The sequence below is a fragment of the Silurus aristotelis genome, assembly GCF_946808225.1.
Source record: "Silurus aristotelis genome assembly, chromosome: 1".
Classification (NCBI taxonomy): domain Eukaryota; kingdom Metazoa; phylum Chordata; class Actinopteri; order Siluriformes; family Siluridae; genus Silurus; species Silurus aristotelis.
In genome coordinates, this window is record NC_139574.1 from 27,734,171 (window position 1) to 27,758,705 (window position 24,535).

The following is a 24,535-nucleotide window of genomic DNA, read 5'->3' on the forward strand; positions in this document are numbered from 1 at the left end:
AAAGGGGCAGATGCAGTATGGAGACGGATGATCTGCTGTGGCGACCCCTAATGGGAGCAGCCAAAATATTTTTTTTTAATGGATACTCGATAAAAACCAAAACAAACCTAATACTCCATATAAAATAATACTGAACTGTATTACTGTGTGTATATATATATATATATATATATATATATATATATATATATATATATATATATATATATATATATATATACAGTAATACACTATATATATATATATAATGGATTTTTGCCGATAGTTACAGCTATAAACTATCGATGCTTCGAACTCTATTAATAACATTTTAGTTTGAAGGCCAACATTCAAAATCAAACACAGATTTCCCAGATATGGGGTTGAGCTGTATTCAGCCCGTAGTTTGGGGACCCCTGGTATAGTCTGAGTTCCACATTGCGATCTTGGGTGAGCAAAAACTGAGCGCCGCGCATGCGCAGAGCACCAAAAAGCTGACGAGTCCATTGTTTTCCTGTAGGGGGGTGTATTAATATTAGGTTTATACATATTATGTGTCGTTAGATTTGTTCGATTATTATTATTGTGGTAGTTGTTATTGCTATTTTTTTGGAATTAATGTGATATGTACATGTTTATATAGAAGCATATATAAACTTATAAATTCTACTTACCTGCTGATGTGGCTTTGGTTGAGACAAGGGGCGGAGCTTGGTTTTTAAAGGCGAGCCGCTACCCAGTTGCCAGGACAACGAGTGTCACGCAATTGAGAAATTGAGCAAATTGTAACAAATCTATAATTCCGTGAGAATTTTCGTAAAAATTGTAGGTTTATAGGTATAAACTTTTATTATTACTTTTTCTATTGGTTTGGGGTTATTTTTTGTGTAATATTAGAGGTCAAAGTGATGTAGTGATGGGTGAAGATATAGTGAAGGGTCGTTCATGAATGATTCTTTAATCGAGTCTTTAATGTGATTCATTCGTTCGATTCTTCTACCGAGTCACTAAAATTATCCGATCTTCCCGTCACTCGAATGCTGTTTGAGCAGACAGACATTAATTCAACTGTTCAATAAAATCATACCTGTGTGTGTGTGTGTGTGTGTGAGAGAGAGAGAGAGAGAGAGAGAGAGAGAGACATTATTCCTTTGACCATAGCCTCACTTCTGATTGTGTCTTGTCATCTTGTGGTTCTGGTCCTCAGCACTGTTCTGCTGTCCCTCTGTGTCTCCCTGTGTGTCTTTTTAGAGGACAAGGAGAAAAAATGCCTTCTGAGAGAAGTGAGGAGAGAAAAGGAGATCAGTGTGAGAGGTAAACATTAATGTCACACTCGGCTGTTATTCAGTTAAACAGTGTAGGAGAAACAGAAGCTGGACCAGATTTTTAAATAAAGATACAATAGTCATTTTGAAGCAGTAATAGAACTATGAAATAGTAACAAAATCCTATACATAAATCCCCATTTCAAAAAATTATAACAGCCCCAAGTATTAAAATATTAAGTTTAAAATTGTCCCTACAACAAATCATTGGTCAGGAAATCAGCAGGAATTAAAACAAACCCCAAACAGGTGATGTAACAGTATGGTTTTATTTTTTATGTATTGATTTTTATGTTTAAGCCACGTGTGTAACTTACATTGAGATTTTAACTTAACAAAATATATAGCTTTTAAAAGTTGTAACAACTATATATTATTATAAGTTAGCAGTGATGTTAGTATGGGACAAAACCACTTTTCACTTGAGTAAAAAAAAGGCACCAGAGTCACTAAGCACATCCACATATTTCAAAATAAAGATATTTTATGGTATAATTCAATGAGTTACAGCTACACTGCTTTTTTCACTTAGTGGATTTTCATTGATTTCTTTACCAATAGATCCATATGTGTTAACAATCTTCATTTGAAGTCGATGAAACAGGACATACTGTACCATCTCAACTTGGATACAGCAACTCATGACTTCCAAAAACAGTTTGGGGATGTTAAAGTAAGTTAATCAATGATCCGGTTGTATTGCACTACACCAGGGGTCACCAACCTTATCGAAACTGAGATCTACTTCTTGGGTACCATTAATGTGAAGGGCTACCAGTTTGATACACACAGTTTTCAGTTTGATCTGAAATAACAAATTTGCTCAATTTACCTTTTATTATATGTTATTATTAATAATTATTGATATTCATCTATGTGAAGACACTGATCATGTTAATGATATCTCATAATAATTATTAACACTGGTTTAACAAAGTAGGAAACAGCTATTTTTTAGAAAAGGCCTGCGGGCTACTCATGTGGTCCTTGCGGGCACCACGTTGGTGACCCCTGCACTACACTATAATGTCGCCTAATTGTATAGGGTGTCAAGTTGAAACATCTTGGGGTTAGTATTAGTGACAGAAAAGACTTGCACAATAAACAATCTTCATTTTGTTTTTTACTGGAAGTTTGTGTGTGTTGGGGGAAGTCAATTGAGGATGAAGTTTTTCATCGAGTACATTGCTAAAGAGCTGGGGCTTGAAGATCCAAAAGGAGAGTACCCGAACCTTTGTGAGGGAACCGATCGCTATGCCATGTACAAAGTAGGACCTGTGCTATCTGTTAGTGTAAGTAACCAAAGAATACTTTTTTAAAGAGATTTTTTTCTGTTGATCTGAGTTGTTCCTTGTTGGAGAGTTTTTTTGTGTGTTTTAGCATGGCATTGGTGTTCCTTCAACCGCAATATTGTTACACGAGCTTATCAAACTCCTCTATCACGCTCACTGCACTGACGTCACTATGGTGCGCATTGGGACCTCTGGTGGAATAGGTATGTTTTTATAACACACAGTTTCTCTTAACAAAGATGGAAAAGGCACAACAGGTTGGCTCTGGCCAGCATGTCTGCCAATGTACGTAATAATAATAATAATAATAATAATAATAATAATAATAATAATAATAATAATAATTAACCTATTAAAATTTAGTGAAAGACAGAATATTTCCAAAAATATTGAAAAAGTTATAAATATTTGGTTGCATATAGAATATGGGTGTGCACACCCATAGACTAAGACTTTGTTGTAGCACATTATTTTATTACACCATTTACATCTTTTTGGGGAAGAGCCTATCAGCGTGGCACGTTTTGACTTGGCGAAATTTTTTTTTACTCACAATTTTCTCGACTTTCGTTGAAGCCCCAATTCTTGCTGGAGAAAAGCCCTAAAGCATGATACTACCATCACTATTTTGTACGGTGGATATGGTTTTTTTTTAGGTGAGGTGCTTCTTTTGCCTCAGAGATAACATTTTGTATACATATTATCAGACCATAAGGATGTGCAGAACAATGCAACCATGTTATTGTAAGTTTTTTATATATTTTTTATATTTATATAAAATGTTCTGATTCTTTTTATAATTTCACATTAAGGGTAAGAAAGGTTCAGACATTATCTTATTATTGTATTTATATGTGTATGTTGACTGTAGAATACCCTACTAATTCTAGATTTATGCATCAACAGTAACAAAATTACTAATTACATACAGGTGTGTAATTAGTTGGTAATTATTAGACAATAAATAGGATGAGTGATGATGAATGAACTGGAATCTGGTTTGTGTTCTCAGGTCTACAGCCAGGTACAGTTGTGATCACTAAAGAAGCAGTGGATGCCACGTTCTTGCCCCGCTTTGAGCAGGTGGTCCTAGGTAAGGCAGTGGTGAGGAGCACGGAGCTGGACATTGAGCTGGCAGAGGAGCTGCTACAATGTGGCCTGGTAGATTTTGAGACCGTCATTGGGAACACCATGTGCACCATGGACTTCTATGAAGGTATTATGTGTGTGTATATATATAGTGAGGAAAAGAAGTATTTGAACACCCTGCTATTTTGCAAGTTCTCCCACTTAGAAATCATGGAGGGGTCTGAAATTGTCATCGTAGGTGCATGTCCACTGTGAGAGACATAATCTAAAAAAGAAAAATCCAGAAATCACAATGTATGATTTTTTAACTATTTATTTGTATGATACAGCTGCAAATAAGTATTTGAACACCTGAGAAAGTCAATGTTAATATTTGGTACAGTAGCCTTTGTTTCCAATTACAGAGGTCAAACGTTTCCTGTAGTTTTTCACCAGGTTTGCACACACTGCAGGAGGGATTTTGGCCCACTCCTCCACACAGATCTTCTCTAGAACAGTCAGGTTTCTGGCCTGTCGCTGAGAAACACGGAGTTTAAGCTCCCTCCAAAGATTCTCTATTGGGTTTAGGTCTGGAGACTGGCTAGGACACGCCAGAACCTTGATATGCTTCTTACAGAGCCACTCCTTGGTTATCCTGGCTGTGTGCTTCGGGTCATTGTCATGTTGGAAGACCCAGCCTCGACCCATCTTCAATGCTCTAACTGAGGGAAGGAGGTTGTTCCCCAAAATCTCTCAATACATGGCCCCGGTCATCCTCTCTTTAATACAGTGCAGTCGCCCTGTCCCATGTGCAGAAAAACACCCCCAAAGCATGATGCTACCACCCCCATGCTTCACAGTAGGGATGGTGTTCTTGGGATGGTAGTCATCATTCTTCTTCCTCCAAACACGTTTAGTGGAATTTTGACTCAAAAGTTCTATTTTGGTCTCATCTGGCCACATGACTTTCTTCCATGACTCCTCTGGATCATCCAAATAGTCATTGGCAAACTTTAGACGTGCCTGGACATGTGCTGGTTTAAGCAGGGGAACCTTCCGTGCCATGCATGATTTCAAACCATGACGTCTTAGTGTATTACCAATAGTAACCTTGGAAACGGTGGTCCCAGCTCTTTTCAGGTCATTGACCAGCTCCTCCCGTGTAGTTCTGGGCTTATTTCTCACCTTCCTTAGGATCATTAAGACCCCACGAGGTGAGATCTTGCATGGAGCTCCAGTCCGAGGGAGATTGACAGTCATGTTTAGCTTCTTCCATTTTCTAATGATTGCTCCAACAGTGTACCTTTTTTCACCAAGCTGTTTGGCAATTTCCCCGTAGCCCTTTCCAGCCTTGTGGAGGTGTACAATTTTGTCTCTAGTGTCTTTGGACAGCTCTTTGGTCTTGGCCATGTTAGTAGTTGGATTCTTACTGATTGTATGGGGTGGACAGGTGTCTTTATGCAGCTAACGACCTCAAACAGGTGCATCTAATTTAGGATAATAAATGTAGTGGAGGTGGACATTTTAAAGGCAGACTAACAGGTCTTTGAGGGTCAGAATTCTAGCTGATAGACAGGTGTTCAAATACTTATTTGCAGCTGTATCATACAAATAAATATTTAAAAAATCATATATTGTGATTTCTGGATTTTTATTTTTTAAATTATGTCTCTCACAGTGGACATGCACCTACAATGACAATTTCAGACCCCTCCATGATTTCTAAGTGGGAGAACTTGCAAAATAGCAGAGTGTTCAAATACTTATTTTTCTCACTGTATATATATTTTATTGCACAATGTATTGCAATTATATCAGTTTGAACAGTTGTTTATTGGCTGTCTCACTCACTGCTCCCACTTGCTGGTGTTGATGCAGGACAAGCTCGTTTGGACGGGGCTTTCTGTTCATACACCGAAGAGGAAAAACAAAACTACCTGTCTGAGGCGTATGCAGCAGGAGTCCGCAACATTGAGATGGAATCTACAGTTTTTGCTGCCATGTGCAAACTCAGTAATATACGAGGTAGAACTTTCGCCTTAAAACTGAACATTTTTCTTTATTGGATTGTCTGAAAATAGTTATATGTGACATACAGTTATTGCAGTTTCAGATAACAGGAATCATTCTTTCTTTAGTCGAAAGTTTCTTTAATTTTGTATTTATCCTTTAATAGTTAGATTATAGAGATAAAAAAAATTACTAAAAGTATGTACAACCAACTATATGGAAAAAATTTAATAAAAAAACCCTTTAGGTTTTACCTTATACATAAAACTCAGGTGTCACGCGGCGAACACGGAGGCGGAGGCAGAAGTAGAAGCCGGCGTCTTTATTAAATGAAGAAGGCAGAGCCAAAACAAAACACCCGCAGAGCGGGATAAAACTGGCAAAAGCCAGTTCCTTGGGTAATATCCGCGGTGAGGCGTGGAGGAAGCGCAACGCGGAGGCAGCGACGGAGAGGCGTCGGAAATCCGAGGTGCGCTGGGGAAGAAAGCCGTCACTGTGGGGAAAGCGGGGAATCCGGGAACAGAAGGTGCGTAGCGGGAAAGGCTGACGCGGAGAAACACCACCGGGAACCTGCACAGACACACACACGAGCATAACCACGTACATGTAATAACCGACCACCCGTGTGTGTGTGTGAGGGAGTTTTATAGGTGGCCTGGGATTGATCCCAGGTGTTCGGGATGAGCCCGATTGCACTGAGCCTCGTGCGGGCGGGGCATGCACGAGAACCGGAGCGAGGTGCGGCCGGGAATCCAGGGTTATGACAGCCTCCGCAGGGGGCGTGGCAGGGGAATTCCTGACACCCCCCCCCCCCCCCCCCCGAAGGGGCGGCACCGGACGCCCACAACCCATGGAACGCCCGGAGGGCCGGGGCACTCGGAGGAGGGCCTTCCCGATCGTCCAGGGCCTGAAGGGACCCGGCTGGAACCGCTCTGGAGCCGGGGAAAGCCAGGGAGGACCCGAGGCGGAGCGACCACCCCTGAGGAGAGCCGGAAGGGGAACACGGACACAGCAGGACCCAGGACCGGAACACTTCCCAACGCTGCGGCCAGTAACAGAGCAAAACCCCTGGCGTCAACCGGAGACGGAGAGACGTCACCTACGGGGACCAGGAGCGGTGTACATTCCAGCACCGCGGCCCGAAGCGGAGCGAAACCCCCGGCGTCGACTGAAGACGGAGAGACGTCTCCTACGAGGGCCAGGAGCTGCACGAGGCACTCAGGGGAGGCTGGAGGCAGAGCAACGCCCTCAGTGGAAGCCGGAGGCGGAGGAATGCCTTCGGCAGAGACTGGATGGAGGAGGACGTCCACCACGAAGACCTGGGGCTGACCGACGACATCCAGGAGGGCCGGGAACGGAGCCCTGTCCACCATGGAGACCTGGACGCCGACTTCGGCGAGGACCGGAGGCTGAGCGACGACCACCCTGATGTCCTGGAACGGGACGACGTTGCTCCGGATGGTCTGGTTAGGCGCTCTCTCTCCCACGGAGACCTGTAAGGGAGAGACAACCCTGGTGACTGCCGGAAGCGGGGTAGAGCAGTTTGCGGGGCTTACCGGAAACGGAGCCCCGTTCTCGTCGAAAGCCGGAGGCTGAGTGAAGCCCCTGGCGGACCGCCGAGGCGGAGCCACCTCCACGGCGGGGAACCGGAACTGGACGGTGCCTTCGGTGCCGACTGGAGGTTGGAGGACGTCCCCGGCAGAGTCAGGAGGCCGAGCGACGCCCTTGAAGGCCCCCTGGAGCGCCCTATCCTCCTCTGAGGAATCTGAAGGCCTGGCGTCACCGTCAGAGGGACCGGGAGGACCGACGTCACCTCCAGCGAGTCTGTAGGGCGAAACGTCGCCGTGGGAGGAGCTCGGGAGCGGGACGTCGCCATGGGAGGAGCTCGGGAGCGGGTTGTCGCCGTGGGAGGAGCTCGGGAGCGGGTCGTCGCCGTGGGAGGAGCTCGGGAGAGGGACCTGGTTCTCTAAGTGCTCCTGGTGCGAGCCGTCACCTTCTGGGAGACTGTAGGGCGAGCCGTCGCCTCCGGAGGAAGCCAGGGGCAGTGGTTCGACATCCCTTTCGCAGTCTCGGAGCTGAGTTGAGAGCTCTGGGGATCCTTTGAGTGAAGCGGGGCTCTGAGAGGTAGCATCGCCTTTAGGGAGACCGTGGGGTGAGCCGTCGCCTTCGGTGGAGCCCAGAGGCATCGGGACGACTCCCCCGTTGCAGTCTCGTAGGTGAGCTGTGTACTCCGAGATCCCATTGGAAGAAGAGGTGTTCTTCTTGGGATACTGGCGCGGAACCGAACGCTTTTGGAGATTCTGAAATGGAGCTTGACTTTCTCGAAGTTCTGGGACGAACCCGAGCTCTCGGGGACTCTCTGGAGCGGAACCGGGCTCTCGGGGACTCTCTGGGACAGAGAGGAGCACACTGGGTCGCGCAGGGACAGAGAGGAGCACACTGGGTCGCGCAGGGACAGAGAGGAGCACACTGGCGGAGCCTGGAACTGGGCGTGGCTCCCTGGCGGTGCCTGGAACTGGGCTTGGCTCCCTGGCGGTGCCTGGAACTGGGCGTGGCTCCCTGGCGGTGCCTGGAACTGGGCGTGGCTCCCTGGTGGTGCCTGGAACAGGGCGTGGCTCTCTGGCGGTGCCTGGAACAGGGCGTGGCTCTCGTCAGGGACCGGGAGCGAAGAGGAGCTCGAGGGGTCGTTCGGAGGCGGAGAGGAGCTCGGCAGAAGGTCCTGGGACGGAACCGAGCTCGCGGGGTCGCTCAGGGACGGAGAGGAGCTCGTGGGGTCGCTCGGAGGCGGAGCGGAGCTCTCTGGGTCGCTCGGAGGCGGAGAGGAGCTCTCGGGAGAAGCCTGGAGCGGAGAGGAGCTCTCGGGAGGAGCCTGGAGCGGAGAGGAGCTCTCGGGAGGAGCCTGGAGCGGAGAGGAGCTCTCGGGAGGAGCCTGGAGCTGGGCCGAGCTATCCGGCGGGACCTGGAGCTGGGCCGAGCTCCCGGGACGGGCCTGGAGCTGGGCCGAGCTCCCGGGACGGGCCTGGAGCGGAGCCGAGCTCTCTGGACGGGCCTGGAGCGGAGCCGAGCTCTCTGGAAGGGCCTGGGGCGGAGCCGAGCTCTCCTCTGGGATCTGGAGCGGAACTGGGCCTTCCCGGAGATTCTGGAGCAGGACGGAGAGCTCCTGGAGGTCCTGAAGCGGAACAGAGCCGTTTTGGATGGCCTGGGGCACGGCGGAGATCCCCTGGAGAACCTGAGGTGGAGCGGAGCTTTCCTGGAGGTCTCGAAGCAGGGCGGAGGTCTCTATGAGACTCAGGGGCGGAACGGTGCTCTTGGAGGTGGAGGTGAGGAGATGGAGATCAGCCGTGACCATCCCGAGTTCCCTGGTGAGAAGCTGGAGGAACCGGGTGCACGAGCCGAACTCACCACCATTAGCATCCCACAGCTCTACAGCGATTGAGAGCGATTTCCCCGTTAGAAGAGACGTGACCCACGCGACCCTTGCTCTCTCCGTCGGGAAACGGGACGGATTCGTCTCCATATACTTTCTAACGCTCCGTACAAATTCGCCCCATTCATGTCTGTTGCCCGAGAAGCGGTTTGGGAGATCCGTGACGTCATCGGAGAGGTGTGGCGCCGCCGAACATGACCGCGAGCCGGCCCGAGCTTCCGGGTTTTCCTGGAGGCGGGGCTTGGCTGCTTCGGCATCACGGCCGAGCGAACCCGCCCACCGAGGTGCGATTCGCGCCGGGAACACGGCGTTAGTCCGATCATGTCCCCTCCTCCTTCTTTGTTTCTCTTTCGTTTTAGTCCTTTTCGTTAGGTCGGTTATTCTGTCACGCGGCGAACACGGAGGCGGAGGCAGAAGTAGAAGCTGGCGTCTTTATTAAATGAAGAAGGCAGAGCCAAAACAAAACACCCGCAGAGCGGGATAAAACCGGCAAAAGGCAGTTCCTTGGGTAATATCCGCGGTGAGGCGTGGAGGAAGCGCAACGCGGAGGCAGCGACGGAGAGGCGTCGGAAATCCGAGGTGCGCTGGGGAAGAAAGCCGTCACCGTGTGGAAAGCGGGGAATCCGGGAACAGAAGGTGCGTAGCGGGAAAGGCTGACGCGGAGAAACACCACCGGGAACCTGCACAGACACACACACGAGCATAACCACGTACATGTAATAACCGACCACCCGTGTGTGTGTGTGTGAGGGAGTTTTATAGGTGGCCTGGGATTGATCCCAGGTGTTCGGGATGAGCCCGATTGCACTGAGCCTCGTGCGGGCGGGGCATGCACGAGAACCGGAGCGAGGTGCGGCCGGGAATCCGGGGTTATGACAGCCTCCGCAGGGGGCGTGGCAGGGGAATTCCTGACATCAGGGTACATAAAGAAGGTGCTGCTGTTTAAACAGTATTAAGTTTTACATATAACGTGTCGTAAATTTTTTTGGTGTTTTTTTTTTTTTTCATAATTGTGAACCAAATAATTTAATTCATAATGTTTCACCACAATCAAAGTTATTATATACAATATTGATCCCATATATATTAAGAAATTTTCGTTGCTTAGATAAATTGAATCTTTTTACTTCAACCAGATGCATCAAAAATAGCCCTAATAGTATTGTGTATATATTTGAATATATAATATATATAGTAAAAAAAAAAAAAAAACATCTAAAACGCATGTTATGTAACAGTGACCCATTAACATTAAGGAACCTGATATACATGCACTAATAGCTAAGAGGAGATAAATATACCTGGATCCCACACTCCTGAGCAAAACTTTTAAATGGTCTCAACAACAAATGATTCGTCCTGAAAGCTTTTGCGCAACTATTTGTTCATTTAAATTGGCAGCAGCAAACAGGGAAATTCTCTTTTTCTAGTACGCAAAGGTAAAATCATGAAAATTCAACACAGCATTGCATTATCATTGAATGGAACAACATCAACTCACAGTAAAAAACTCTTCATCCACAAGGTTTAAACATTTGATGAACAGAAAAAGAAAGAAGAAATGCTCTTAGATACTGTTACTTTAGTTAAACTTTTTTTCTCTTAAGAATAAAGCTTAACATTTTGTCAGCTTTTTTCCCCAGGTGTGTAAACAATGTGTGTGTGTATATACAGTACAGAGTTTGGACACACCTTCTCATTCAAAGAGTTTTCTTTATTTTCATGACTATGAAAATTGTAGATTCACACTGAAGGCATCAAAACTATGAATTAACACATGTGGAATTATATATGGAATTATATACATAACAAAAAAGTGTGAAACAACTGAAAAATGTCATATTCTAGGTTTTTCAAAGTAGCCACCTTTTGCTTTGATTAGTGCTTTACACACTCTTGGTATTCTCTTGATGAGCTTCAAGAGGTAGTCACCTGAAATGGTCTTCCAACAGTCTTGAAGGAGTTCCCCGAGAGATGTTTGGCACTTTTTGGCCCTTTTGCCTTCACTCTGCGGTCCAGCTCACCCCTAAACCATCTCGATTGGGTTCAGGTCCGGTGACTGTGTAGGCCAGGTCATCTGGCGCAGCACCCCATCACTCTCCTTCTTGGTCAAATAGCCCTTGATGCCTTCAGTGTGACTCTACAATTTTTATAGTCATAAAAATAAAGAAAACTCTTTTAATGAGAAGGTGTGTCCAAACTTTTGGTCTGTACTGTGTATATATATATATATATAATTATTATTATTTATAATTATTATTATTTATTTTTTTTAATAACCCATGCATACCTGTAATCTCGTTTCATCTTGTTTCACAGCGGCTGTGGTGTGTGTGACCCTCCTGGACCGCCAGAAAGGAGACCAACTGACCAGTTCTCATGATGTAATGGTCAACTACCAGCAAAGACCACAGATCCTAGTTGGCCATTACATCAAGAAGAAGCTGAATGCCTTGAAGAGTACTTGAATTTCTAATACAAAACCAAAGTTTGAGAGATCTACTTTCCGGGTAAAATCACATAAGATTTTACTATATGAATTATAGGTTTATTTTTGCTGGTAGTTACAGCAGAATCAAAACTTTGGTTTTGGTCACTGATTAATTAATGCTAAAGGTGTGTCCATTAATAAAGTCATATGTCCACAAAAGTGTGTGATGATTTACTTTATAAAGCAAATTTTAAAATGGTTTACTTAGTTCCCTGCGTGATCCTGACTGGAGTAATTTTTTTAATCTTCATTTCTGTGTTATTGATTCGAGTAAGGTCAGCTATTGTAAAAAGATTTTTTATTAGTATTAGTATTAGTATTGTTGTTCAGATGGGATCTGATTTTTAAGTTTAATTAAATGTTGTTTTTGAAATGTTCATATAAATAAGTTAAACATACATTTATATCCAGATTTCCTTAAAACCACTTTGTGATTATACCTTCTTATGCAACTAGAATAGAATTAAATTACATAAAATAATGTAGGTGTAGGCCTCTTGGGGTATGTCACGCTAAAATGTAGGAATTCAACTCAAACCAGTATTTAAAACATTATTACTGTATATAGTATATATTTAGACAAATTTATTCTACAGTTAAATAGGTTTGTGGTTGTAAAAAATTTTTTCCTGGTATACAAGGATGATATTTATGTGTGCAATTAATATTTATATATTATTTGTTCTCCTCTGTCTTCTTTTTAGAGACACAAAATAAGGTGATGCTTTTATGTAGCCCGAATAATAATTTCTCTCGATACTGAAGTTTCAACAGATTTTGGCATTTAGACCAAATCCAGTAGTTTCTTATTTCAGTGTAAAGTGTGTGTTGACTTTAATTCTTACTAAAGAACGCTACAATGACACAATTTTTTTATATGAACAGGATTTTGAATTTAGGAATACAGCTGTATTGTATATGGTGTTGTGCTGCACTTTGTCTCTGAGGAGACTGTACCCCTGGGGTCTACATTATACAAGAATAAACTTCCTGCATATATTTACTGTATTTGCCAGAATGGACAATGATGAGAATGTCAGTGTACCTAACTGTAAATAAGGGGGGAAGTAAGGTTAAATTCTGTGTAAGCATTTTGAGATGTCATTTAGAAAATGTTACTTTTCAGTTATCTAAGTTACCATCATGCACTCCTTTAACCCAGTTTGTTTGAAAGATTTCTAATATTTCTATGTATTGTGTTTTGTAAATGTTTTTGTGTGTTTTGGTGAAACCAAGTTCACAACTGTGTTGTTGTTTACAAAAACAAATACAAGTCTAATCCAACAAATTGTTTACTTGTGCAATTATTTATCTTTGACTTGGTATGGAGGGAAATCTAGATTTTAGATCTAGACAGTTTTAATTCCATGATTGTAAATGGTGTGCTCCACAATCGAAACTTATTCTAGGTCATGAATTGTTTACAATAGGATATTTCTTTTTATGGTACATTCCAAACAAATGACTATCATAGTTGCACCGCGTTACTCTTTTTTGTCAAGCTAATGCTAATGTTATAATAATGCACTTTTTTTTTCTTAAACCTCAATAATAATACATTTTTGTAGTTCTGATGCTCATGTATTATGGACACCATTCAATCATTTCGTTCAACATTACAATATTAAGTTACTGCCCTAAAAAGTAACTAATTACGTTACTTAGTTACTTTTTATAGAAAGTAACGCGTTGTATTACTTTTGCGTTACTTTTGCGTTACTTGTATCTCTTTCAGGCCTTACAGGTGTAACAGGTGTAATATAGATAATTGCCATTAAGAAATCAGTTATATTAGGGCAAAAGACATGTCAAACATTTAAAATGCTTAATAACTTCTTAGAGAACAATAAGATGATCGATTACATTTTGACCACAAGGCTGAACACTTTCCAGTCGCACTTCTGTACACTGCTTTATACTCTGCCTTCGCCGTCAGGAATGTAACTATCGTTCGTGTATATAAGGTTAAGGGTGTGGGCTGCACACCGGTAAAGTGAAGGGAGAACATACCTTTCGCTGTCATCTCATAAAACATCGTGCATTTCTGTAAATATGACCTCGTCCTCGTCTACATCATTCTCTGCTTCATCATCAGCTTGAAACATTCTGAACGCTTTTACAAAGTTTACGCTATTATTAGTGACCGTGGCAGTTTATCTTCCCACAAAGATCAAATGAGCTGTGAATTTGCTCTCTATCTCCGCTGCGATGGCATCATACATGTGTCTCCCACTGAAAACTTTTATTCTGAGCAGTCCATAGAGCTGCAGATGTCGGCAAACGTTTTCTATATTTCTGTCTCCATTTCCATATTTTTATTTTTTTTAAGTGGTATTTTTTGCAGTTGACAAGAGCTTTTCACCAACACACTTAACCATTATTCCTTTCTCCTTTTCCTCGACTATTTCAAAATAATAAGAATACTTCCATCACAGTAATGTAATGCACTGGTTTGCCATCTCTGCTTCTGACCAGCTTCTGTTCCCGCAGCTCGCACGTATGAGTGCGCGATTCTACGTGACTACCTTCATTTTAATTCAGTATTGATTTTTTTATGCAAAATAATTTAACTGAAAAGTAACTCGCATTGCTTTAAAAAAAAAAAAGTAACTCAGATATTAATGTGTAAATTAAAAAAGTAACACGCTACTTTACTCGTTACTTCAGAAAAGTAATATTATTAGGTAACGCACGTTACTTGTAACGCGTTACCCCCAACACTGGTGGTGGCCATCTGGACCAGCAAGCCCTTCTCTGCTGGCCTAATCACTATTCAAATCACTGACTTACATTTTGATAATTTTTTTCCAATAAATATGTGTTACATTATTCCCAATAGTCTATTCAGGGGCGGAGTTTCTATAGTCATATTTTAGCTATCATAAATTAAAAGGGTCAAAGAAATTTGCCTTTAGGTCTTTAGACCAACACCTGTAGCTCCAAATACATGAGGATAAAGCTGTTGCTTTAACCAATCAGATTTCGACTTAGTGACACCCGGGCCATCTAGCAGCGTACCATAACGTTAGCATTTTTTTTTAACATCCTCTGATTGGATTGTCAGAGCATGCACTAGCCATCTTCATTAAACTACACAAACAAATATATTCATGTGGCTTTATAAGCTGTTTTTTCATTTGAAAATGTCAAACAGAGAGGAAGAAATGTATTTGGTCATCGATATAATTACAAGGCCATTTTCAATACAGACTTAAAAAAAAGCTGAACATTGTGATGTAAGGTCAACTAAAACAGTTGCTAAGCTTTTTCAAGAAACATTTATACTTTTCTTTCCTGTAGAAGTTTCACAAAACTACTCAAGAGATTCTCAAAAGAATCGTACTCCTTGGTTTTTTTTCGTGGTAGGAAAAAAACAAAAAGATATTACAGAAATGCACAAAAACCTGGGGTGGACTTTATTCTTGTCATTTTATGAGGTTAATATTGTTGCTTCTTTATTTTCATTCCTTCTCACTGCATGAGATACCTCTCTGTGATGCAGCGCTCTGTTATACTGTGTTTCTGTATAATATCGATGTTTTCTATAGCTGTGGCAGCATAATAATGCCATAAAGAGGTGGATTTATTAAAGCAGGACACCAATAAAGGCCTAGGTGTGAAATGCATGGCTCAACCACTATATTCATTTATTTAAATATTTAAGTAGCTTTAATGTTATAGCTAATTGGTTTGGATATTTGTATGAATAAATTTATTATTACAGTCTGATTGCTAATTAGAGTCTGAGAGATGTGTCGTTTATCTTTGAACATTTCTATAACAACATTTAATTCATGTTTCAGTACACTCACAGTCCCATAAAATCTGTTGTCCTATCCGCCATGTTTTTGTTAACATCTGGTAAATAATAAACAGCTAGAAATGTACTTGGTGTGACATCTGGAAATAGAAAGCAAGACAAGGAGACGTGGTGGTGGAATGAGGAAGTGCAGGAGAGCGTAAGGAGATAGAGGTTGGCAAAACCGAATTGGGATCGACAGAGTGATGTGAAAAGTAGGCATGAGTACAAGGAGATGCGGCAGCAGGTAAAGATGGATGTGGCGAAAAGCCAAGGAAAAGGCATATGAGGAGCTTAATGAGAGGTTGGACACTAAGGAAAAAGAAAATGATTTTTACCGATTGGCCAGGCAGAGGGACCGAGCTGGGAAGGATGTGCTGCAAGTTAGAGCAATAAAGGATGGAGATGGAAATGTGTTGACTAGTGAGGAGAGTGTGTTGAGAAGATGAAGGAAGTATTTTGAGCAGCTGATGAACAATATCACCATAACGTATTAATTATGCCTGGTGCACACAGTTATCATGTATGTCCTCTGACAAACCATCAACCAACATGGATTACCAACAATGTGACTTGAAAAAAGTGGGTGGCACTGAGGATAAGTGTGAGTATACCAGTCACTGGAGCAGCTGCAGAGAAGAGCTTTTCAAAGCTCAAACTAATTAAAACCTACTTGAGTTCTATCATGGCCCAAGAGAGTCTCAGCAAACTTGCTGTCATCAGCATCAATAATGATGTTTCTCAGAATTTGTGGTTTGATGCAATCGTTGATGACTTTGCTGCAACGGAATCCAGATTTGTAAACTGCTCTGTAATACAGTACATATAATAGAGATTGCACTTTGTTGTTGGATGATTCTTCTAGTGACAGTTAGACAAATTAGTTTATTTATCATCACAATTGATTTATTACCTATTTATGTTAATGTCTAGCAGTATTTATGTTGTGTTATATGATAGTAAAGGTTTAAAAAAATCTGCATTTTGTAATATTTTTTTTGTGGTGTTTAGGGGAAATCTAAAATCTCACTATAGGCACTTTGTGTGTGTGTGTGTGTGTGTGTGTGTGTGTGTGTGTGTGTTTGTGCGTGCGTGCGTGTGTGTGTGTGTGTGTGTGTGTGTGTGTGGCTGTCATTGCACTGGTTGGCCGCTGTATTTCGTGTGGCGCTAGCAGCCCTGGGTTCCGCACTTCCTTACTGAGGGCTGCGGCGCGGTCACGTACTCCAATGTTACAGCCGGATGTTATGGGCTCCATCTAAATCATCACACTGCTCCCTCCCTATACACTTCAACTACTCAGAGTTTAATACACTGCCTGCCCGCACCCTATCAAGTGCACTACATGTACAGCAATGAGTCGTTTGGGATTCAGCCACAATCTAAATACTGTAACACCGGCAAAGAACCGAAAGCCCCGGGAGCCCTTTAGTTTATTTGGGAACAGCGAGGAAAAGGAGCATCACTTAGAGAGGAAATCGCGTCCAGCTTGAGACATTCTCCAGAAAGGTAAAAGTGTTTGAATGATGTGTGAGCAGACAGACATTTATTCACCTGTTCAATAGAATCATTGATCAGAGAGAGAGAGAGAGAGAGAGAGAGAGAGAGAGAGAGAGAGAGAGAGAGAGAGAGAGGGGTGATTCCTCTGACCATGACCTTACTACTGATTGTGTCTTGACATCTTGTGGTTCTGGTCCTCATCACTGTCCTGCCGTCCCTTCGTGTCTCCCTGTGTGTCTTTTTAGAGGACAGGAAGAAAACATGCCTTCAGATGTGAGTGAGGGGAGAAAGAGAGATCAGTGTGAAAGGTAAATATTAATGTCACACTCAGCTGTGTTTTTTCTTTGTCTTCTTTCAGTCTCAGTTATTTCAGTCTTCCATTAAAAACGTGAACAGACGATCCTGTACAATAATCCTCATTTATAAACTGATAATGACTTCTTATTGTAAAATCTTGAGCTTTTAATTGTCTTGGCAACAAATCATTGTCCAGGAAATCAGCGGGAATGAAACTAAAAGGTGACATAGTACAAAAAAAACATTTCCTACTTTATTTATTTGAACCTTTAAGCCTTGTGTGTAACTTACAATCAGCTTTATACAGAATAATGAGTCATTTAGTGCTAATGGCATTTCTCCAGTTGATGAGTAATAATGGAAAATCTGAGAAACATCATCATTAACTCAGTTTTACTTTTGGGTAAGAAGACGATTTACAGTGTTTCGAGCGTTTTTCCTCTAAACAGTTCCCTGTGGCAAACGTAAAAGAGGAAACAATGGCACAGGAGGGTCTTAAGAGTGCATATGGTTCATTCAGATTTGTGATCTAAGCAGTGATTTATTATTAAGACAGTTAAAAGGGTAATAGTATGGGATGGGCCAGTGTAGGACTTATTGACCTGAGGTCAGTGTTAATCACAGGAAAAGAAAAAAAAAAAAACGCTCCTATTTTTGTTCACTGGTGTTCTTTGTTCAGCTGTTCAGATGACATGACTGCAAATCCTGTTTAGATATCTGGCTTTTACTGTATAAACACTTTCATAGTTGTTTTTACATTTTTTGATCTTAAAAGACATAAAGGAAAAATCAGTCTTGAGCGCTTTTTTTTTTTTTTTTTTGGAATTGACGTGATCCTTAGTGCAGGCAGTAATTTATTTTGACATCATGTTGGCCAGTCTATACTACGTGCAGAGGTTTTCTACATTACCCACAATTATGATAGTGCTGCCTTACACTTCTATGCAAAAAAGAACCCAAAATGTCACTAAACACGTCACACATATGTCAATGTATGTTTTTTTTATTGATTTCTTTACCAATAGATCCATATGTGTTAACAATCCTCATTTGAAGTCGATGAAAGAGGACATACTGTACCATCTCAACTTGGATACAGCAACTCATGACTTTCAAAAACAGTTTGGGGATGTTAAAGTAAGTTAATCAATGATCCGGTTGTATTGCACCACACTATACTGTTGCGTAATTGTATAGGGTGTGCCTTAGGTTGAATCATCTTGGAGATTTTAGTGATAAAAAAAAACTTGTACAATAAACAAACTATATTGTTTTTTCTTGAAAGTTTGTGTGTGTTGGGGGAAGTCCATGGAGGATGAAGTCTTTCATCGAGTACATTGCTAAAGAGCTGGGGCTTGAAGATCCAAACGGAGAGTACCCGAACCTCTGTGAGGGAACCGATCGCTATGCCATGTACAAAGTAGGACCTGTGCTATCTGTTAGTGTAAGTAACCAAAGAATACAGACTTCAGAATCTGATGCTTGTAGTGTTACTTTAACACAATGATGTTCTGTTGATCTGAGTTGTTCCTCATTGTAGAGTTTAATGTCTGTGTTTTAGCATGGAATGGGCATTCCCTCAATCTCAATAATGTTGCACGAGCTTATCAAACTCCTCTTTCACGCTCACTGCACTGACGTCACTATCGTGCGCATTGGGACCTCTGGTGGAATAGGTATTATACTTTTATGACAAGTTCTCTTAACAAAACCAGAAAAGACACAACTGTACAATACCCTACTAGATTTTCAAAGAATCATTAAAGAATCATAAAAATATGAGTGATGATGAATGAACTGGAATCTGGTTTGTGTTCTCAGGTCTGCAGCCAGGTACAGTTGTGGTCACTAAAGAAGCAGTGGATGCCACGTTCTTGCCCCACTTTGAGCAGGTGATCCTGGGTAAGACAGTGGTGAGGGGCACGGAGCTGGACATTGAACTGGCAGAGGAGCTGCTACAATGTGGCAAAGAGCTGGCAGAGTTTGAGACCGTCTTAGGGAACACCATGTGCACCATGGACTTCTATGAAGGTATTATGTCTGGCAGCAATATATATATATATATATATATATATATATATATATATATATATATATATATATATAGATATAGATATAGATATAGATATATATAGTGTTATTACACTATTATATCAGTTTGAACAGTTGTTTATTGGCTGTCTCACTCACTGCTCCCACTTGCTGGTGTTGATGCAGGACAAGCTCGTTTGGACGGGGCTTTCTGTTCATACACCGAAGAGGAAAAACAAAACTACCTGTCTGAGGCGTACGCAGCAGGAGTCCGCAACATTGAGATGGAATCTTCCGTTTTTGCTGCCATGTGTAAACTCAGTAATATACGAGGTAGAACTTTCGCCTTAAATCTCATTTACGTTTTTCTTTATATAACCGTTTTCAGACATTTGAAATTGGAATTTCTTTTAAAAAGACAGAAATAACAACATAAATGTCAGAATTGTTACATCTTTAATATGATCTTCCAACAAGCTAAAATATTTAATAAATGGGAACATTTATATAAAAAAAAAAAAAAAAAAAAAAAACCACCACCCTGATTACATAAGTCTGCACAACCTTTCACAATAGGGGCTCTAACTGATTCTTAGAGTTGAACAGCCACAATTAAAATTAGACCTGTAGGTTTAATGGAATTAACATTTCATCATTTAAAGTGATTCTGAGTAATGCCAGATAAAGATCAGCTGTTGCTGTTGTAGTATTTGTCACACACAAGAGCCACACACAAGAGATCCCCTCACAATTTGAAGGAACTTGAACTTTTCGCAAAGAAGACCGAGATCAAATTTCAAAGACTCGATGTGTAAAGTTATTTACACTTATATAAGACTTATTCACAGACATGATGCCATAATAAAGGCAAAAGTATTTGTTGGGAGGGGTGTTCAGAATTATGCAATAGCCAATAATAAAATAGATTTTCGATCTGGATTATTTTTAGTGTAAGATCACAAAAGTCTGACATTTGTGTTGTCTTTCGTTTATTTTTTTTATCTGCAATTTTGTGAGTGTGTAGACTTTTTATATCCGCTGTGCAGGACATACAGAATTTTGCTGTTAAAGCTAACAGGAAGCATTCTTGCTGTGGTTAAAGGTTTTGTTTACATTCGTAGGACTCACTAAATATTTATAGATTATCGAAACTGAATAGACGTACAACCAGCTATGAACACCACCATTCAAAAAAAGAAACACAAGACTCTTCTTTTCTTCATTCTAAAAAACTGCTCATCCACAAGGATTAAACATTTAAAGAACAGAGTAGGAAATGCTCTTCAATACTCTAACTTTTTTATCCCTTATGAACATTCAACGTCTAATACTTTTGCCATTTGTGGTATTTTTCTCAGGAGTGTAAAAAGTAAACAATATAATAAATTATTTTAGTTTTAAAAATAACCCATGCATACCTGTAATCTCGTTTCATCTTGTTTTACAGCGGCTGTGGTGTGTGTGACCCTCTTAAACCGGCAGAAAGGAGACCAACTGACCAGTTCTCATGATGTAATGGTCAACTACCAGCAAAGACCACAGATCCTAGTTGGCCATTACATCAAAAAGAAGCTGAATGCCTTCAAGAGTACTTAAATTTCTAATACAAAACCAAAGTTTTAGAGACTTCCTCATATTCCTTATATACGGTATAGGATTTTTTTTTACAGTATGAATTATACACTTGAATTTGCAATAGTTACACCGTAACCATATATAAACTTTAATATTTAAATACTTCACACGATACTGTTATTTGCAATAATTTATGAAATAAAAAGCACTGCTATTATAAAAGGTTAAAAGTGAGTTGTTTCATGAACAGCAATTGTGTACTGAACCGTAAAACCTCAAATATTCTACAGCAGCCAGGAGAAATAACACTATCTGCCACAGTCCCCATATCTATACCAACACTTAACTGTGCTAACTCAGACTATTGTTGTCCTCTGAAAAGCACATGGACGCAGATCCTTTCTCTTAATGTCTGATAATTGGGTTTTCTTGTCTTGGTCACTGATTTATGGAGAAGGTGTCATTATTTCCACAAACAGTGTGACGAGATATTTACAATGCAGATTTTTTTTAATCATTTACTTGGCTCACTGGTGACCCCTGTTGGAGCAAACATTTTTTTTAAAACTGCATCATGTCAAAATGGGTCAATTGTAGTCGATACTCAGGAATATAATCGTACAAAACGATCTACATTTCTGCATTATTGATTCAGATGAAAGGCAGCTATTGCCCACACGGTGTTAGGGTGATTCCATAAAGTTCGCAATTTTCCTTCTATTGTACAAAATTATAATCTTAGGTGCAAATAAACGTGCAATCTGCCCTGTGATGGACTATCATCCCAACCCAAGGTGTGCTCCAACACTTTGTTCACAGTTTTCCCTTCTCTGGATAAACTGTGGCACTGAGCAACATAAAACCATTAATAAAAATGAATGAGTCACTTCACAACTGATTCAACCAATACAATTAAGCAACATTTCTTCCTGAGTTAAAATGAGTGCTGGAAAAACACTAAAAGATGCTGGATGGGGTGTTTAGAAACTTAAATTGCTGAATCAGTAATATCTTTGATGATATGTAGAAATAACCCAAGCTTTATCCAGAAAAAAAACAAAACAAGCTTTAACCAGAAATCGTATCTTTGCTTATTGATTGAACTGAACTGTTTAATAGTACATAGTACTCCACACCATACATAAAATAAACTCCATACATCACCATGCCCACCCTACAGATTTCTGTGACTCCCTGCTTGGAAACAAAGGGGGTGTTAGGTTTGATTAGCTGGTTCCATGAGCAATGTGTTCAAATCAACAAAGACCAGGAACTAGTTAAGCAACAATAATCTCTTAATTGTTACAACAAACAAATCAGAACTTGCATTTAACTTTTTATGTCTCTAGGCTCTTTTTTGTTTATATACCCTTAATCAACTCCATTTGCTTCCTCTTGTCCTTTGCCCTGTTGATGGCCATCCTGAACAGCCGGCAGTATAGCTCCACCGCAGCTGGAGTGTCATCGTTGCCCGGCACTGGATACGTAATGAGGCTTGGATCACAGTCCGAGTCGATGATACCCACTGTAGGAATGTTGACTTTGGCGGCATCGCGTACACCCGTGTGAGTCTGGAAGACACTGTTTTGTGTACAGAGGAAGATGATGAGGTCAGGTAGGCGCACTCCAGTGGCATTGGTGAGCACACCACCCTGCCAGTAGCGGGCGTGTGCGTATTCGCTGCATTGTTTCGCCGTGGATTCAATGAGGTGTGCGAACTGGCGACGTCGGCTTACGAAGAGCACGATTCCACCACGGTAAGCCACGTGTGCTGTGAAGTTCAGAGCCTGCTTTAGGTGGGATGCCGTCTGCTCCAGGTCAATGATGTCCATGTCCAGGCGGCTACCAAACAGATAGGGCTCCATCAGTCTGCAGACAGACAGACAGACAGAGAGAGAGCGAGAGAGAGGGAGAGAGAGAGAGAGAGAGAGAGAGAGAGAGAGAGAGAGAGAGAGAGGACAATGAGACACTGTGGCTAGATGATTAGTCTCAAGAATTTTATATAAACTTAGTTAAATGAGGAATGATCATTGGAATAAAAGAACAAAATCTTTGAGCTCTACCTGTGCCTGCAGCCTTTCTTGTGGCCAAGGTGGACTCGGGCCTCAAACAGGTCCTTTATATTAAAGAGCTCGGACACGCTAAAAAAGTCAGTCTGCGTCAAAGGAAAGTTCATGATCTTATCATTAACATCTGTGAGAAAAAGACCAGGAACAAGAGTTAAGCAGCACATTATCACTGTATGTGTGAACACTTTCAGTTTTTTTTAAGAATCTCTTAAAGAAGTCCAACAATAATGTTGATTATTTACAACCCACCCAAACATTGACTGTCCTTTTTCGTTACTGCCATTCAGAAATGTGGCAGCAAATACTTTGTTATTTAATATAGATGCATCACAATTATTTGATTACGATTAAACTTTGTTACATTTATGTAAAGAATCTTTGTAAGTGTTAGCGAGTTTTCTAACACAAGAGTGTGTTCCAGTCAGATTTTCTGGTTTCATTGTAAAAACCACAAGCTGTTTGTGTTTGAGAAAAAAACCAAGTTTTGTGTTACTTTCTGTTAATGTATGTTAATTTGTATAATGCAGCACGTTAGTCCTGGGGGAATGATGTTTCATTGAACAGGTGGTTTGGTTGGAATAATAAAATCCTACTTGACGTATTTCTGTTTCTGTTGTAAAACCACAAGCTGTATTTAATAATTAACAAGTAGGTGAGAAAACACCTGTTTATCACTTGCATAATGGATATGAAAAATTAAAAAGGTACATGTTTTGGGAAAATATGTAAACATTAAAAGGTATCTAAATGCTTAAGAAACATGGTGTGTCACTGTCAAACTGCTGGTGGTATAAGTAGAATAAAACCCTCCTCTACACACTGTACGGTGTGGTAATGCGACACCCCTCACTGATGCTGATGTTTGTTTCCTACAAAGCCACACCCAGTCATGTGGTATCTCCTTAATGATCACAGTTCTAGTCAATAACCGGAAATGATGCAAATGTTTGAATCCATGAGCTCCAGGTCATACCAGCATCCTCGATGGGGAAAGTAGGTGTGGGTGCAGCAGCAGTGGTGAATGTGCGACTGTTGCAGGAAATCACAGCTCCACCAAGCCGATCACTCCGAGTCACACCACGGATCACTGATCACACAAAACCAACACATCATTCAAGAATTAATACACCGGAAGTGATAAGAGTCTGATGTGCACGAGTATTCCACTGTGGTAAACACGTTAGATCGTGTATAATAAAATAACACCCTAAACATGAAAACTCAATAAATGTCTCAGCACTCGCCTACTTCAACATTTCTCCATATACGTGGAGGACGTGTACTGAGTCTCTCCGACTAGCAGGGAAACACGCAGAAAGCTTAGCCGGTCATTAGCAAGAATACGTCACTCTCTATATATAAACAAGCAAATATAATACACCCTACACACACACATTATATAAAAAATTAAACATGCGTGCATCTGATTCTAACACGCACCACTAAGTATCATAGTTAAATCCCTGAGAAATGTGTTTAAATAAACATTTCACCTTTAGTCAGTATCCCAGCAGCCATGCTCACGATTTCCGCCACGTGTCTCCTCCCACTGAAGGTCAAGCCGACATGGATCCTGGGTAATGATGTAATAATTATATATATATATATATATATATATATATATATATATATATATATATATATATATATATATATATATATATATATATATATA

At 41.3% G+C, this 24,535-nt stretch overlaps 3 protein-coding genes across 3 annotated transcripts; 2 read left to right on the forward strand and 1 right to left on the reverse strand.

Annotated features, from left to right (window-relative positions):
• The first annotated feature begins 1,150 nt into the window (after positions 1–1,150).
• LOC310733340 (uridine phosphorylase 1-like) lies at positions 1,151–11,688 on the forward strand. Its single transcript, XM_083554546.1, has 7 exons — positions 1,151–1,293; positions 1,866–1,977; positions 2,438–2,596; positions 2,685–2,799; positions 3,609–3,812; positions 5,543–5,689; positions 11,421–11,688. Exons 1-7 carry the CDS (start codon positions 1,247–1,249, stop codon positions 11,567–11,569), a joined length of 933 nt encoding a protein of 310 aa, XP_083410672.1. The 5' UTR covers positions 1,151–1,246; the 3' UTR covers positions 11,570–11,688.
• Positions 11,689–16,762: 5,074 nt separating this feature from the next.
• Positions 16,763–21,021, forward strand: upp1 (uridine phosphorylase 1). The gene is made up of 8 exons (XM_083554531.1): positions 16,763–16,897; positions 17,136–17,196; positions 18,211–18,322; positions 18,471–18,629; positions 18,747–18,861; positions 19,007–19,216; positions 19,403–19,549; positions 20,664–21,021. Exons 2-8 carry the CDS (start codon positions 17,150–17,152, stop codon positions 20,810–20,812), a joined length of 939 nt encoding a protein of 312 aa, XP_083410657.1. The 5' UTR covers positions 16,763–16,897; positions 17,136–17,149; the 3' UTR covers positions 20,813–21,021.
• Positions 21,022–21,870: 849 nt separating this feature from the next.
• Positions 21,871–24,433, reverse strand: mrps2 (mitochondrial ribosomal protein S2). Its single transcript, XM_083554561.1, has 4 exons — positions 24,354–24,433; positions 23,834–23,947; positions 22,855–22,984; positions 21,871–22,660 (listed from the first exon to the last, which is right to left on the reverse strand). The coding sequence occupies exons 1-4, from the start codon at positions 24,376–24,378 to the stop codon at positions 22,153–22,155; spliced, it is 777 nt and encodes a 258-aa protein (XP_083410687.1). The 5' UTR covers positions 24,379–24,433; the 3' UTR covers positions 21,871–22,152.
• Positions 24,434–24,535: the final 102 nt, after the last annotated feature.